The sequence below is a fragment of the Diadema antillarum genome, unplaced genomic scaffold (assembly GCF_040938485.1).
Source record: "Diadema antillarum isolate AM-2024a unplaced genomic scaffold, OU_Dant_1.0 seq00000118_RagTag, whole genome shotgun sequence".
Lineage (NCBI taxonomy): Eukaryota > Metazoa > Echinodermata > Echinoidea > Diadematoida > Diadematidae > Diadema > Diadema antillarum.
In genome coordinates, this window is record NW_027271199.1 from 261,033 (window position 1) to 278,721 (window position 17,689).

General features: G+C 36.3%; 1 protein-coding gene across 3 annotated transcripts; it reads right to left on the minus strand.

Moving 5' to 3' along the window:
- Positions 1-3,135: 3,135 nt before the first annotated feature.
- On the minus strand, positions 3,136-12,426 carry LOC139727082 (uncharacterized). 3 transcript variants are annotated; one of them, XM_071638063.1, is made up of 8 exons: positions 11,673-12,426; positions 10,378-10,474; positions 9,466-9,585; positions 8,447-8,656; positions 5,347-5,706; positions 4,776-4,847; positions 4,068-4,106; positions 3,136-3,315 (listed from the first exon to the last, which is right to left on the minus strand). In XM_071638063.1, exons 2-8 carry the CDS (start codon positions 10,439-10,441, stop codon positions 3,215-3,217), a joined length of 966 nt encoding a protein of 321 aa, XP_071494164.1. In that variant the 5' UTR covers positions 10,442-10,474; positions 11,673-12,426; the 3' UTR covers positions 3,136-3,214. The 3 variants fall into 3 exon arrangements, with proteins under 3 accessions (XP_071494164.1, XP_071494162.1, XP_071494163.1); XM_071638061.1 differs by having other exon boundaries at positions 10,378-10,470; positions 11,673-12,425; XM_071638062.1 differs by having other exon boundaries at positions 10,378-10,500; positions 11,673-12,425.
- Positions 12,427-17,689: the final 5,263 nt, after the last annotated feature.

A 17,689-nucleotide genomic window follows, 5' to 3' on the forward strand; every position in this document is an offset into this window, starting at 1 on the left:
TTGGTTTGCTTGAGATACGTGGGTAATTTGTTCCATAATTTTGCTGCTGCCAGTTGAAAAGATTTTGCGTCGTAAAATTGTGTTGATATTGTGAGGGTGCACAACAGATGTCTGGACTGAGAGCGACGATTTCTTGCTGGACGATATTTTGTTATCAGCTTTTGTAGATACAGTAGGGCCTATTTCTGAGTTATCTTTCAACAACAAAGATGTTAACCAAATTTCTAAACAACATACTGATATTTTGCCTTAACAGAGTTACGTTTAAGGTTTTGATTAACGTTGTACAGAAATTGTCTGCTAACATCATTCATACAGGACCCCCTATTATAAATAAGGACATTTTGCGAAAACTCGTAACGACGTTTTGTCTTCGCATCCGTCCATATCATCAAGACGAACTCGGCGACATTATGGTAAACGTGTAGGCCTATAAATTCCGATCCAGTTAAGAATACTTAAGAATACTTTTCCCCCAGTGCGATTTGCTAATTTGTTGGAAGTGCTATACTTCGGCCAAAAAAGTAGAAGAAATAATTAATTAATAATGCAATATACATGTTCATTTTGTAACAACTATACCCAGTGTTGTTTTTTTTGTGTGTGCAAATTTGCTTATTTTATCCTTCTCCTCTGCCTGTTCCCTCCGCTGCTAATATTGTGTATTTGGACTATCTATCACTGAAATCGAAAATTATAAATAGATTATTCATTTCTATATTTTGCCCTACCATGAAAAGTTTTGAATAGACACTTGATCGTTCCATTTCGTATTTGCAGGACTTACCAACCTGTAATCCATTAATTACAGTTTCTATGTCAGCCGTCAAAATACGGTTGTCGTGCAAGGCAGTCGACTGGTTTAGCAACACATCAATGCTTTCAGTAAAACTCTTTCAAACAACCCCAAGGGAAAAATGCAATAACCCATGAATGATATACTTGCGTTTGTGCATTCACCTTCCTGAACTGTAGTGTTATCAGATTCATCCGTAGGCCTACTATAGGCCTATAGTCTTTTAGACATGCCTTCATAAGAAATATGTTTTGCATTAACAAAGAAAACGTCATTCCTTAACCTTTAAAAACCATGTTTTCTTATGTCACATTTTACATACTTATGGGTTTAATGCGCGAGGGAGATGCCAACTGATATCGGCACGAAGATCCAAGTTTTACAGCTTACTTTAACTAATCCGAGAGAACCAGCATAAGATCTTTCTTTACGGAAGATCTAAAAGAGAAACCTTAACTCTAGGGGATTTTGTTTTAATTAAATCTGAAAAAAACCAGCTCTTTGTGTCCAATGAAAAAAAAAAAAACACGCGGTTCCTCTGCACCGAATAAGTACTTCGAATAACTTTCAATTTCTGACAGAAATCTACTTACTCTGGAAAAACGTCTTCGCAACTTCTTTACAATCAGTGTTTTCCAGAGACAAAGAGCCACCTTAGTGTTGAAAGCTTTCTCTTTCACTGTTGTCTGTTGTTTCTTCTTGTGTCCGTTTCCTGTAGTTTGCTCTTCTTTCCTTTTTCCTTTCCCTGTAGTTTGTTCTTCTTTCCTTTTTCCTTTCCCTGTAGTTTGTTCTTCTTTCCTTTTTCCTTGCACTGGTGGCTTTTCTTCTTTCCTTTTTACTTCCTCTTGTGTCTTTTCTTCTTTCTTCTTTCCTTCCTCTGGAGGCTCTTCTTCTTTTCTTTTTCCTCCCGCTGGTGGCTTTTCTTCTTTCTTTTTTCCTTCCACTGGTGGCTTTTCTTTATTCCTTTTTCCTTCCATTGGTGGCTTTTCTTCTTTCTTTTTTCCTTCCATTGGTGGCTTTTCTTCTTTCCTTTTCCCTTCCTCTGGTGGCTTTTCTTCTTTCCTTTTTCCTTCCTCCAGTGGCTTTTCTTCTTTTCGTTTTTCCTTCTTCTAGTGGCTTTTCTTCTTTACTTTTTCCTTCCTCTGGTGGCTTTTCTTCTTTCTTTTTTCCTTTGTCTCGTGGCTTTTCGTCTTTAATTTTTACTTCCACTGGTGGCTTTTCTTCTTTTCTCTTTCCTTCCACTAATGGCTTTTCTTCTTTCCTTTTTCCTTCCACTAGTGGCTTTTCTTCTTTCCTTTTTCCTTCCTCTGCTAGCTTTTCTTCTTTCCTTTTTCCTTCCACTGGTGGCTTTTCTTCTTTTATTTTTCCTTCCACAAATGGCTTTTCTTCTTTCCTTTTTCCTTCCTCTGCTGGCTTTTCTTCTTTCTTTTTTCCTTCCTCTCGTGGCTTTTCTTCTTTACTTTTTACTTCCACTGGTGGCTTTTCTTCTTTCCTTTTTCCTTCCTCTCGTGGCTTTTCGTCTTTCTTTTTTCCTTCCACTGTTGTCTTTTCTTCTTTACTTTCTCCCTCCTCTGGTTTCTTTTCTGTTTTCTGGTCATTTTGCATGCTAACCTCTCTCAGTTCTATATCTCCTCCTTCATTGAAATGGGAACTTGTCCTCTGCGTCTCAGCACTACTTTGAGTACACTTATCCGCCAATTCTGCCAGTAATGCAGAACATTTCTCTACCAACGCTCTCTTCGTCTGTGATTCAAGATCTATTTGGGTTTCGATGCCCAGTTCATTCAGCAGCTTCTCAATTTGGTGAGGCTGTTCGGCGACAGACCAGCAGATATGAATAATGTCGTAGTGAGATATCTTGTCTTGTTTACTGCGATATTCTGAGAAGTTAAAGTACAAAGAAAGTATGCGTAGTAGAACTTCGAATACAAAAGAATATCAGAATATCGTTTGGTAACAAAGTTAAACAAAGCAAAAACAACAACAACACCACAGGCGAAACAACTATTAAGGACTGTACAATTGGTAGTTCGCGAAAGTTGAAAAAACAATTAGAAAATTAATTTTTAATGTTAACTTATCATCTTTGATGCTATATAAACCATGTAAAACAGCTAATTAACATAACCAGTAATAACTCAGGATGTGTATTAATCTCCCATTGTTGATTACATATACTGATTAACTCTCTCTCTCTCTCTCTCTAACACACGCACACAGACACACACACACACTTACTGCGTCTTTACATATACAGACGAGGGCATATAAATAGTATAAACGGTCAATAAATTAACCTTTCATTGCCTTCTGTAATGTGCTGTTTTTGCTAAGTTGGCTGCACTGCATTCCCTCTTCAGTCTTCTCTTTCCATCTGCACAGACCGCTGTACATGTCTTTAGGTGGTATCACCAACTGTCAGTCATCACCCATGAGGAACTGTGTAAGGGGCTTAGCGAGGTTTTTCTTATCGTTTCTCTGTGAGCACATCTCCCAAAGCTCCAAGTAGGTGATGGACCCTTTGAACAACAAATTAGAAGACGGTACAAACCTTCATGACTGAAAGGTATTCGCGTAATAATATAATAAGGCAATAAGCCACAGATAGGCCTATAAAGTCAGCGCTTTAGCGAAAGTTGGTATAGTTCAGTACTCCTCAGGAAAATATTCGTTATTCTTTCACTTGCAGAGTCAATGGTTTTAAACTATTTATTTTTTGCTTGTTTGGCGTTAGTACAAGCCAAGATCAACATTATTTTATATGAAATACGTGGAAAACGTTTTGGGGTAAGTCGAGTTATTATCATTAATAAACCTTGTTTTCCTGTTTGTGAAAGCAGTAGGTATAAAACCAAACGTTTTGATAGTGCATGCATTAGAATTCTACAAATAAAAGATTCCAGTTGTCAAACCCATTCCAAATGTTGTCAACGTCATATAACTATCTTAAGACGTTCAAACCCGAAATAAGAAAGGAATGAAACACTGAAAATGAACATTTTATGGGCAAACTAAATGAAACATGAAATGGCATCGAAGAATCATGTTTAATTTTACGTAATAACACTGAGATGCGTATCCCATTCCCAGTCAGACAAAAAAAAAAAGAATGGCTAAAACAGTTCTCTTTGAAGAGGGAAAAAATACATTCTCAACAAAATCGGGGAATCTAGGCAATAGAGACAGAAAAAAATAAATACAGTTTCTAATCCGATCCTTTACTAATCAGACATAAGATTGAAGCGAGTGCGGCGACAGCATATCAGCTCACCAGAGTATCGCAATTGGTTGATTTTCGGCTTCTGCTTTCCTGCCGAGGACAAAAGAAATACATAAAGTTGTCATTTGAGAAATGAATATTTTCTCGTAATCTGTAAAAAAAAAGGAAAAAATACAAAACCGTGCGTATAAATCAATTATATCTTGCAAGGTAAACGCATTAACACAATGTAGAATTATTGCATAATATTTTCATGACCACCATTTCAATTTCTTGCAATGCCAATCACTTTTAGATTGCGCAGCTCGTTCTTGTGATATTTTACAAGAAATTCCAATGTTTTCTCTTGTGCGACCATCTCCCCCTTTACATATTAACTAATAATTGCAGCATAACCCGTGGATATCATTTGAACAGTTTACCACCGATAAGTAATATCAAGATACGTACAACTGTGATACTCACTATAATATGTAAGAATCAATGCAGATATCAATTTTGTGTGTATGTGTGTGTACGGGGGGGGGGGGATCCATTTCTTTTCCTCGCTCTCTCGCTCTCTCTCTCTTACTTCTATCTCGCTCCAACTCAATCTATATCACTCCCAATTCCCGTCCTTTTCATAATTCCTTCTCGGAGCCTTTCCAGCTTCAACGTTATCTATTGCACATTAAATACGTGGCTATCAATCATTTTAGCGCTGTTAGCTCACTAAAATAACTCACACGTCAAAGATTCAGGTATGTAGCTTTTACTTACTTTTGCCGAGGAACCACTTTGCCAAACAGGTGACACCAAGCACAACCCCAGCAACAACACCAACAATGACAGCTATAAAAGTAACCATGCAGGACAATAACGACAAGAAAAGATAAGGGGATGGTTAAAGGCTTGGCGAGTGTGCTGGGATGTGAGAGAACACACAGACTATTGGAACAGTTCTTGGCTTTGACGAACAATCAGAAATAAAATCAAAGATCAAAACACTTACATATATTTAAGCCAAGGAGCGCTGATTGTTCCTCTGCTTATAGGTGACGTAATTCTTTGTCCTTTCAAATATGTGCTATACTTTTGACTTTTGACATTTTAACTAGTTGCCCAGCCTAAACTGGAAGATAAATATGGATAAAACTGCCCATGACAATGGTGGCTTTTTATTCTATTTCACATTTACGTTGCTATCTCCAGAATTTATCCATATAATCATGATTATGGTAGGCTCAAATCACTTAAATATTCCTTCTATAAAAGGTAAGGAAGGAAAATTTGCGATGTTGTTAATGTCATGAATACATAGGTCTCAAAACATCAAAGTTTTATCAAATACCAATGCGGTTTCCTTTTGATTTTGATGGCGGAATACTGTCTGTAGTCGTCGGTGAAGTCGAAGTCACAATGGTCACGTTAATCCGCTGTAGTTCGACCTGTTTGGACTTTGATTCAGCTATACATGCGAAGACCCCTTTCGCACCTAACGAAATCGGTATCTTCGCGTCTATATTTTGCGTTCCGTTGTCGTCCTTTGAAAAGTGGTAGATGATATCGGAGACCTCGCTTCCATCGTGAAGCCAGTAAATATTAACGAGATCCTGTGGCATGTTTTTTGCCCGACATAGCAGGCTTGGATCTTGCGGGTTGTAAGCCAGGGAACAGTTTGTATTTGAGCATCCTTTGACCGAGAGGAAATCTGCAGAATGGAGATGAACATTTTGCACGTTAATTCTCACAGGATCACTGACTCTCCTCAATGTTTGTTTTTTTTGTTTTTTGTTTTTTTTTTTACTGTCGTACCGGTAATCGATGGTGATAATCAACCAAATCAATTATTACCTTCAATAAAAATGTGACTAATATGATTAACAAAAGTTATTCAGCAAAGCATGCAAATTATGCCATGTCCACGAGAAGGTTCCATTTTTGTGTGTGTGCTAATCAAAAGAGTACCTTATTGTGTTCGACAGATAATGTCACTGACAGAATCTTGGATAAGATTTGTTTGGTTTTTGTGGATTTATTTGATTTACTATGAAATATTGGCTCATCTGTCATTACTCTTTTTGGCCACATTTTATCCTATAAGGTTATCGTGAATCAATAATGGTCAGAATTGCATTGCATTTACATTCTATTTAATGAAAGAAAATCATGTTAGGCTTTAATCTGATACAGAAAGGTGACAAAGAGCAAGCACTATTAGGACATTGCTGTGTGGGCAGAGTTCAAAGAAATGATCGAGATGGAGTGGTAGGTTCCTTCAAAAAACCAACAACAAACACAACATACACTATATAACTGTATAAATCCTCCAAAACAACCCTTTGATGCAATAGGCCATGTAAATAACATCGTTAATGATGTTATTGAAAATGATAATAATAGTAGTAAAAGCGCTACTGATGACAATGATAAAAACGATGTGATATATTTACAAATCGATCTCCAAGTGAACGCGTTGCTCTCCAAGACAATATTTCGTCACATATTTGAATTGAATTGAATTGAAATGGTGTATTATTAATCAATATCTTTAGCAGCCCGGAGGCTGAATTACAGACATTGTTAACAATGGTCATGTATACATTAAAAATGCTCACAAAATACAATGTAGCGATGAAAAAAAAAATACATTAAAATAACAAAGGGTCAATCTTATTCATCAGAACCATTGCACAAATAGATTAACCTATAATACAAAACAAAGTCAGATATTACAGATACAATATATTACTGTTCTCAATTAGTATAAAAAAACAACACTAGATTTATGTTAATTATATATACCAGTCATTCATACTTAATAATTAATACAGATGTTGTGTTGTATAACACGTGATTAAAAAAAGGAAAAAATCATCACAACCTTCTCTTCGTAATATCCAAAAACTCCCATATCAGAATCTGCACATTCAATCTATACACAGCGCATTACATCATATCAGTCAATCAATGATTCGCATTGTGTGCATTGTACATACGAAAATAGCATCTGATAATTGCACATCTCTCCCCCTCTTTCGCCCCCCTCTCTCTCTCTCTCTCTCTCTTCTAACTCTCATTCCACTATTACACACACTCTCACGTACAATATGTATATTTAACAAACAAATATATACTATTGTTTCTATGACCAACACTCTGTGTTATATTATTACACATTTTACACCAAAATTCGATCTCACAAATAACCAACACCAAAACGCTAAAACATAACGTTATAAAAAAAAGTCCAACCGTTTTTGAGACAACGCATACCATGCACATCATAATTAAAACAATATGTATGTATACTTTCAAAAGTTACGTCTTCACATAATGAGGGAAATAATTAATGCTCTGTGGCATTTTATGAAGGAGACATAAACAAAGCAAACAGACAAAGAAACAAAACACTGTACTATTCATTAATATATGTATGAGGTAGAGAATGGCACTATTTGAAACCATTTTGTTTGAAACCGTTTTAAGAAAGTCTGATATTTGCACATCTATCTCCCTCTCTCTCTCCACCTCTCCCCCTCCCTTTCTCTCTTACTCTCTCTCTCTCTCTCTCCTAACTTTCATTCTACTTATACACACACTTTCTCGTACATCTAACCAGCAAATAAACACTATTGTATGTAACCAACACTCTGTATGATATAAATTGCACATTTTGTACCAGAATTTGATCTCACGTAATAAAACACCAAATCACCGAAAGATAACATTATGAAATATTTTGAACCGTGTCCGAGAATAATGGTATAAAAAGGATACAATTAGGCTGTAGTTGACATTCTGAGTAACAGGAATCCAATCACTACACAATGGGGTTTTTACTATTTTGGTAGCAAAATCCAGGCAAAGCTTGTTTCGCCTGTTTCTGAGCGTATCCAAGGAACACATTTCAAGTGCTTCATTATACGTGGTATAATTGTCGCCTAGTATTATCCTGTAAGAACGTTTTTGAATGACTTCAAGGAGATCACTTCCTTCTTTTGTTAAGCTGCCACTGAAAACAGGTGCTCCATATTCAAGTATATGTCGGATGTACATAGAGCGACACTCTATCAGTCATGTCTTGAACATTAACGGAGCATGAAGTGCGGGATATGATCTGTTCAGGCGCCTACAAAAGAAGCTGGTGAAATCTCTATTTCGAAAATTTGATATCAGGGTCTTTAAGAATCTATTGCCTCTTTACCTACTACCGCATATCTCATGTGGCATACTACGCTAGACTTCATCCCCCTTCATAAAAAATAAAGATATGTGTTCAGAGTATTCTACCTCTCCTAACAAGTTTGAATATGGCAGTATGACAGACAAACACATATACACCAGCACACACACACACACACACACACATATACATATATATATATATATATATATATATATATATATATACATAAACGACTTGAAATCATAGTACGCTTTAAACAAACCTTTCACGGACACATCCGTGAAGTTTCCGATGAGGATACCCCTGTAATCGGTCACATTGCAGTAGTATCGCCCAGCATCATCTTCATCAACTCTGTTGATGACCAGAGAATAGTTGGCATCCAACGTCAACAAACCTGCTCGGTAGCTTTCGCCATCGATCACATTCTCATGCCAAAGGACAAGAGTCGAAGAGGAACTGAAAGTATTCCCTAAAGGCATTTCCAGGCCAAGGGGTAGAGGTATGAGAAAAACAAATAAAAAACAATCGTTCATAATTGTACAGTACAGTCTGACGCGCAGAAAATCCTATAACATTGTCTCCGTACACAAAATGACATGCAATGGTCTCTGAGTGACGGGGTTCTCGTTAATAGAAGAAGTAAAGGGCATGGATGGTATACGAGTATAATAGAGTTATCACAGAAGCAAATGTCAGGGGTTACTCTTATGAGAAAAAACAAATAGACAAACAAACAACCAAACAACAGTAATAACGGAGCTTTCTATGGATTTCTTAAATCAAGCGACTCCGGCGCTGTTGCTTTTATTTTCTTTTTATCACAATTTATGTGGTTTTATCCTAAATTGATTGATTTTTTTTTCTTTTTTGGTCTTTGTGTTTGTTTGTCTATAATATTTACTCTGTGTCCTTACACTTAAATGAACCTGTCCTTTCTCTTGTTAAGTTCGAATTCTACTTTCATCCAAATGACCAACACATTAAAAAAAAAATCTCCTCATTTTCCAATAGCAAGGACCTTATTAGACTATCCACTTATAAAAGTATGCGTAATCTCACTAAACTTGGACTCGTAATGTCTAGTTCCATGATTGTCTTTAATATGTAAGAAGTCTCTGGACACAATTTCCAAGATCCTATTTTTTTTTAAGTTTCTCTCTTTCTCTCTCTCTCTCTCTTTCTCTCTGTGTGGAAGAGGGTTTTCTTTGATCTCCTTAATTGTGCTCTAAGGTGATAACTTTTGCAATATTAAAAAAACTACATCAATTAAGTCATAACCTTTGCGCCATGTTACAGATTGTGGTGCTCCATGGAATTTGCACTGCAGTTTCCCTTGAAAACCTCTCAACAACTCCGGACGGACATCAACGATCACGACATCATCAGGAATTCGACAACCTGTCATGCATTGAAGTCCACAAAGAAACACAAATAATATGGCAAGCCCCGCTATTGCTGATCATCACAGGAATTGTCAAGATTTCCGTCAATCCTATTACACTATTTTCTCTTGTGACATTTTTACTTACGTCTTGGCTTGTTACACTACTTCTTTTTGTTTAGCCGAGTCATTTTAGTAGAATTCTAGCAGTGCAATAGTTTCCGATTTGATTTTTCACACTGAGTTTGCTCTAGCCTTTTTACAAGGCCTCGGGCGGAAGATTGCGCCTAACTCGCCACACCGAACACTGCAAGATATGGGTGAACGTTCTGTCGCAGTTAGTCTCTTTTTAAACAACGAGGCCTTGCCAAAAGGCTAAGGTTGCCCTGGCTATTTTCTTCATTACTTGTGATGGCTATTGTAAATCTCGTTCATTTTGTGGGGCATGTCAACTTTGACGTTTTCAGGGTTTTTGCAGCAAAGATTTTATTTATTTTATTGCTATAGCATAATTTCATTGCATAGTTTTTAGTCATTTTATTTAGCAATTATGTTGATGTTGTCATAAAAGAAACAACCATGTCTAAAAACAAACACCCTCTTGACGTATTAAGATACACGATATGAAATCCATCTGCAGGTTGTTTAAATTCATGTCAAATATCATTTCAGTGTTTGCAAATAACGAGAGCTGCAGAAATAGGGTCAGACATAGAAAATGAAGATAAAGAAGAAAAGCAAAGTATAGGCCATATATATATATATATATATATATATTCAGCATAAATCATTTCTTTTCTGTGACTTACCGACTTCTACAGTGATTGCCAACAGAAAAAATGTAACGATGCCAAGACTCCTACAGAAAGTCATCCTTGTTAGCTTCTTTTCCGCCAAAACACCTGTCTTGGAAGAACAATCTAACTGTATGACTGTACAAAAATGATAAATGCAATACCTCGTGTATATCGATGAGATGCTACTTTAATGTTTTTCATTTGGCATGGGAGACGATTTACAAATTTCAAGAAATCCTGTTTACTTTGCTGTTGCTAATTAATTTGAAAGGATTCGTACATGTGGAAATTGTTCTCCTTTACTAATAAAGAATGGGGTCTAAATTACTCTGTAAGATTGAAATAAAAGGATTCCACTATTCTTGTCATATTTATTGTTCTACTTCTGGCATTTTGACACCAAAAAGGTAATTTCATGATCCTTATTTTACACGATAGAATATTCCTCCCCAAATCTGACTCTCACCAGTTTGTAATGACAATAAAAACGAACAAAGTTAGACTGTTAGAATGCCAGGATTTTTGTGGAGGTTCTTTTAATGACAGGTTAAGGTATATCTTACTACATAGAAGATGTGCCTTGAATGATTTTTTTTTTCCGGGGTGGGGGGGGGGGGGGGGGGGGGGGACGTGAGTGAGGACAGAATTTAGGTTTGAAAACATTTTGTCACGTATTTTATGAGAGTTTTTATAGTATTAAAATGTTTTTTTATTAACTCTATAGTTATTCATTTCGGGTAAAATAAATACATGTATAGGATTATACAATGCTTGTTATGTACACGTATAAAATGATGGACTAATTTTTCAGGAATAATCAAACTACTGAGCTAATAGTTAACAACTACGTGATGGGATGGGGTCGGGCTGATGAGAATGATGGGAAGGGTTGTTTAAAAGAACTCTTAACATGAGCGCTGTATAACAGCAAACAAAACTTTGAAAAATCAGTCCTGTTGTCAGTCCTCCCCCCCCCCCCAACACAAACCGTTATCGCTTTATCTGCTATCCTAAAATTTTGCAGAAATAAACGATGAAAGATCTAAAGTACATGCGGGTATCAGTGTTCATGGACAAAAACGTGCTTGTAATCTACTGTCAGTAACTCTGAATTCGTTCAGCACATATCTTTCCCCCATACGTCAACCCCTACCAGCAAAGAAAAAGAAAAAGATAAAAACATTTCGAAATCTCTCAATTGGGCCTACAGCTCAAATCTATTAACGTGAAGGGTACTAGCAAATTGATTGATGCTCTCACACTAAAAAAAGAAAGAAAGAAAGAAACAGAGGAATGTAATGTCTCACCTGTTCCCAGAATTCTAGCAGTCGTGCACAGACACCGCGATTAGCCTATATGTGTCTTTGACGGGGGAAAATGTCAAATTCGATGATCATATATAGCAGCCGATGTCGCCGACAGCAATGGTACATATTGATGATATTCATGTATGTCATGCTCTACTCTCACGTAATTCTATATAGAAGAATTAAAATGTGTCTTTGATGGTACCGTTGACACACACTTACTAATTTAAGTCCAAAGATCCTGCCTCTAGATAGTATCCTAAAGAGTATAAAATTCAAAGGCTATATTTGATTTCTTTGATTATTATCCTGATGTGTGGGTCGAATTGCTAACATATTGACTTCAAGAACTATTGTATTAATGTAAACCTCTGTTCAGACAATCATTCAAGCAAAGACATCACGATCTTTAGACCGACAAGTCTGCATCCACGTCAAGGTATACACGAAATATCAACTTAATGCACAGGCCATCAGATTCCCGTATGGAACGGGTTAAAGAATGGCCCACATAAAACCTCGTCAAGTGTCGGTACCTGTGTAAACATCAGACGCTACTAAGCAATAGGCCAAGGTCCATCGGGGAAATGTACTTGGCGTGGCAGATGGCGATATAAGATCATCAATACAATATTAGTCCATTCATTTGCTATTGTGAGACTAGCGAAGCAAAATGGAGTAGAAAATGTACTGCTGGCAGTAGATAATGCTTATCCATTGTGTACATTACATTACATTGAAAAACAAATATGATAAAAATATGATAAAATAACACCCTTTGTGCTGTCAACTACCGACTGATGACTGTATACTTATTTAACCATTCTTATTGTGTGAAAACGAATTCTTAGTATTTTGCTGTTACACGCGCACCTACCCCCCACAAAAAACAGCCATTTCCGTAGTATGATAATGTGGAAAGTGGTAACAAATACTGTCATAATAGGTTATGAGCTATACCAGTGTATGTGTTACTCAGTTTATCTTTTCGTTTCTTCATTTCTGTTGAATGTGGTCCGAGGTTTTTCTCAGAAGTACCATGACCGGTTCGACATGTGACTTTCCATGATCATGTTACATTTCGAGATGTCCCTGTATTTTGTGTGTGTGTATGTGTGTGTCATAGCGTATAAATGACGTCATCTTGGCGCCATTTTGTCACATAATTGATCCTACTTTCTCAACCAAAAGTCATTTTGATATCAAATTTAGCGAGCGTTAACTTTAGTCATGCTTAATGATATTGCATAAGCCCTTATTATCAGTCAGCAACCACGAGGCGCACGTATGTTTTGGGAGGGAGTGTGTGCGTTGTGGTCGCATCCATTAGATATTAAACTGATTTTAACCACATTCATATTCAAAGATATCAATACTTGTGCGCATGGATATTCAACACACAGACACACACACACACTTATATATATATATATATATATATATATATATATATATATGTGTGTGTGTGTGTGTGTGTGTGTGTGTGTGTGTGTGTGTGTGAACGTGCATCACAAAACGAACAAAAAGTCGCACCACTTGATTTTATGTGAGGACTCAAAAAAGGCGAACCGGGTCAACTAAGTCAATATTGAGTTTTTCATATTTTCTGAAGGAACTACCCTTCTTCTACATTATTTTTAAGTTTGGGATCATAAAATGAATGGGAAAGTGCATTTCAGCAGTTTTCTACAACTCTTTTTTTTTTTTGTAGAGTGAGAGATCAGGTATGTCTCAGTGGCCCCTTTTCATTTCTTCATAACCCTTTGCACACTCATCACTTTCAAGTCTGATAACTTTTGAAGGGATACGGCTACTGCTTTGAAAGTTGACATTAATGATTGTCAGAATGTGTTAATAGACCATGCTCAATTTCAACTTAATCTGAGAATCACTTCATTGTTGTTGCCCCAGTGGTTTACATCCTATTTTTGTCCCATTCATCTCATAGCAAGGACGGTTTAATAAAGATTACACGCTTGAATAGGCAGATACTCTCAGTTCACACTTTTCCAGAATGCGTGCTTTCTTTCCAATATTTAGATAGGTTAGGAGAGTCCATTTCAATTGAGTTATACATCATTTTAATGCTTAGAGTCTGTTCTTTCAGAATCTGCTCTTAACCAGAAATCAATGTCTGGCGACTTTTTGTTTGTTTTGTGATGCACGGTCACATATATATACACACATTATTGAATTTCATATTTTCCCCAGTGGTAAATATTACACCCTCATAAGATTATGTGAAGTGGGTTATGATGCTTGGATATTTGAATTTTGCCGGGGTCTGCGGCACTCTCATGTAACTCAGATAGGGCATCCCAGAATCTAGCACTCTGCCAGGCCCTCATTCACTAATTTCATGGTGTGGGTATTTAATATGTCATGCTACAAGACTAATATCTGTTAGAATTAACGATGGAATCACAGAAAATTTACTTGAGAGTAAACATTACATGTTTGTGTAATATATTCAACACTTGCACACTGGTGTCCAACATTTTTTTTTTTTTTTTTGTATTTCAGTGATAAAAATCCCACTCGATATCTTCCTCATTATCACAATAACACACTAATACTTTCATGATTAGATATAATTAAACATCAGATTGTATGTTTAGTATCAATACATGTATGTGTGTGTGTGTCTGTGTATGTGTCTCTATCAGTGGCAATGGCACTAATAAAGCATAATTTTGCAATATATTAAAATAAACAAAGGAAACTTAAGACATTCAGGCACACGTGAAATTCAAGTAAGATGGAAAGCACTTATGATGTATTTTATGTTTCTTCACATCTGATGTAAAGGCCATAATGATACATAATGTTACTATAGCTAACATGCGCCAGGTTTGATATATTGCTCCTGTGGGATAGACGGGTGCTGTTCGTTAATACGAAAATGAAAAAAGGTTCGTTAATCCGAAAATTTGTGGCGTTATTCCGAAGGTTCGATATTCCGAAGATTGGTTAATCCGAAAATGAAATTCGGAACAATGAACCTTCGGAATAACGAATGTTAGGAATAAAGAGCCTTCGGAATAACGAGCTGTAACCGGATAGACATTAGTTAGTAAACCACAGGTTGGGTTATATGCTGTTGTACAAGATGGCATATGGGGTTTGATATTTTGCTCCTGGTGGATAGACATGAGTTAGTAAACCACAGGTTGGATTATATGCTGTTGTACAAAAAGGCATATGAATATCACTGTTCTGCTTTTTCAAGGTACGAACGCTCCTTCTCAGTAATTCTGGTCTCAAAGCTATACTGCTCGTCACACATGCAACTAAGTAGCCTCAAATAATCTTCCAGAGTGGTGAGATTTTCTTTGATGCGTTGTTTCATCTTTTAATACGTACTTTACGTCCATTGATTATACTGCTTTTTTCAAAGTAAATCAGATATTTCTTTGACATTATCAAAAACAATTCTTATTCCTTTTGTTGTAAGTTAATTTAAAGTCAACTGGACTTCAAATCTTACATCTAATCATGTGACACAACAGAACCCACTTAAAATCAGCCACACTCAGCCACAACGTTGATAGGTACCACTTCATTTACTAAAAAAAAAAAATCACAATAAAACAATACTCCCAACCAACACTCTGCCTTTTAGCCTATAATTTGATATCTCATAGAATGTTTTCCATTTCATCCTTCAATGAATTTAACCAAGGACATTACATAAATATGCTTCTTACTTTAGATATCCTAGCAAGACATTGCTTCACAATCGGTATGACATCAAACAATTGAAAGATAAATGGAAATAATTAAAAAGGTACATCACAGTCATGTATTCATCGCATTTATGTAAATATGTAATATACACAGAGCTTAAAGACAGCCAATCCCTTATGCATGCAAATTTTTGAAAAATTGGTGAGAACACTTAGGTATTGAAGAAAACACTGTTTGGAAACCTCCTGTAAATTTTGAACTTAAGAGGGTCTTTATTCGTGTAGTTAAAATGACCGTTAAGATTTGAAGAATATTTGCGAACTTCGCAAGAAATTACAAATCTAAATACTAGTCTAGTTTTACAGACCTGTGTGATGCACTTAGTTGTACATGAAGTTCATGTAAGTGGTTGTTGTTATTTGCCATTGATAACAAAGTAAGAGAAGCTAGTGAATTCTTCTTTTCTGACAGCTTTGACATGCATATTATTCTGTTGTTCGAAGTGTAAGTATCATATTACAACCACAGGAGGATTAATGCATGCAGCTGTGCCTAGTACACAGAATACGTTACAGTGAGCGTTTGGTGCATTATTTGAATTCTAACGGCTAACAACCTTCAAATATCACAGAAATGTTATAGATTTACAATAGTCTTGTCATTCTGGTGGAATATATCATGTTTTGTGCTATTTGGGAAGGAATGCAAATAACCGGGGGGCCAAAAGCTAAAAACAGAGGTCGAGTTGCACTCTCTCTACAAACTAAGTAGACCATGCTTATTTTCAAGTTTTTATTGTAACAAACAACATTCCACTGGTCTACCTCAAAAAATTTGTTGCGAAAGCCTCCAAATCCAAGATGGCGTCCAAGATGGCCGCCATATTTACTGAATTTGTTATTTGAAAGATAGAATTTGATTGAAAGATCAGATTTCAACAAACGTGATGTCATATGAAAGAGAATAAAATTTTCTACAAGTTGATACCATTTTTGTGGGTTATTGTGATAAGTGGATTGAGATTTTAAGGAAAAAACACTCATTTTTTGATATTTTTCTGAAAAAAGGAAAATCATGAAAATGCTTGATTCAGCATAAATCAGAGAAAGACTGAAGGATTATCTTGAAACGTTTTAAGAATTTTGTTTGACATATAATTGATATTTGGAGAAAATTAGATGTCAGTACCATTTTTGGTTCAGGAGTTATAATGTCTCAAACTTGAAAACTCACTATGTAAAAATGGCCACTTTAGTTGTGACAATACCTTGTTGGTCGTAAAAAGAGCCTGCGCACGCTAAGACTACTACACGCACCACTGACACTGGCGGTTGTAGCAGTGCCAGTGGTGCGTGTAGTAGTCTTGGCAAACGCAGACATTTTCTTTGACAAACAAGGGTTTGTGCCTGCAAACTAACTTTTCATACCAAGTGGTAGCTCAGGTGACGCTAATTGCTATTATTTCTAAGTAGATTGTTCTGAAGCAGATAAGATGAAGCAAAAATATCTTTCAAATAGAGGTAAAAGCTTGAAACAACCTTGCTATAGAAAGTTTAAAACAAAATCTGGATCAATCACTCAAAAAATTCAAGATTGCAGGCCATCAAAGCTGACATAGTGTATAAAATTGCGCCAAAGTAAATGTATTATTTCGTTTTTGATACAATTTTGTCTGTTGTGCTATCTTAAACCGTCTTAGGTTTTTATGGACACATTTTTAGAACCAGTGATATTCTACTCTCAGAAAAAGAAAAAAAAACCCAAATCGAGTGGAAGTTTTTGCTTTTGATGTGAGGAGTGAATAACAAGAAAACGGTGAATTTAGAGTGAAATTGGAGTTACTTTTGAGTGAAAATGTTCATTTTCACTCATTTTAGAGTGACCTTAATAGGCAGGGCTCCACACTAACTTTTATTTTTGGTGGCCCAAAGGCAAATATCCGATCTTTTTTGGTGGCCCGATCAGGCCACCTATGTTCTTCATTTCTGACATTTTGGTGGCCCGACGTGCGTTTTTGGTGGCCCCGGGCCACCGGACCACCGTTAGTGTCGAGCCCTGCCTTAGGGATCACTTGTCACTCTTCGAGTGATCCCCGAAGTCACTCTAAAATGAATGAAAATGAACATTTTCACTCTCGAGTGATCCTGATATCTAATATGGGAAAGCATCTACCAATGGCATAAGCTCAGATCAATTGTGACACTATAACCCACATGAAACCAGCTTAAAAACAATGTAAGAAAAATCTGGTAAAAGAAAATACAGTTTCAGCATGCTTATTTGTAAATGTGAATACTAGTATACAGTACGAATAATCGATTTGGACAATT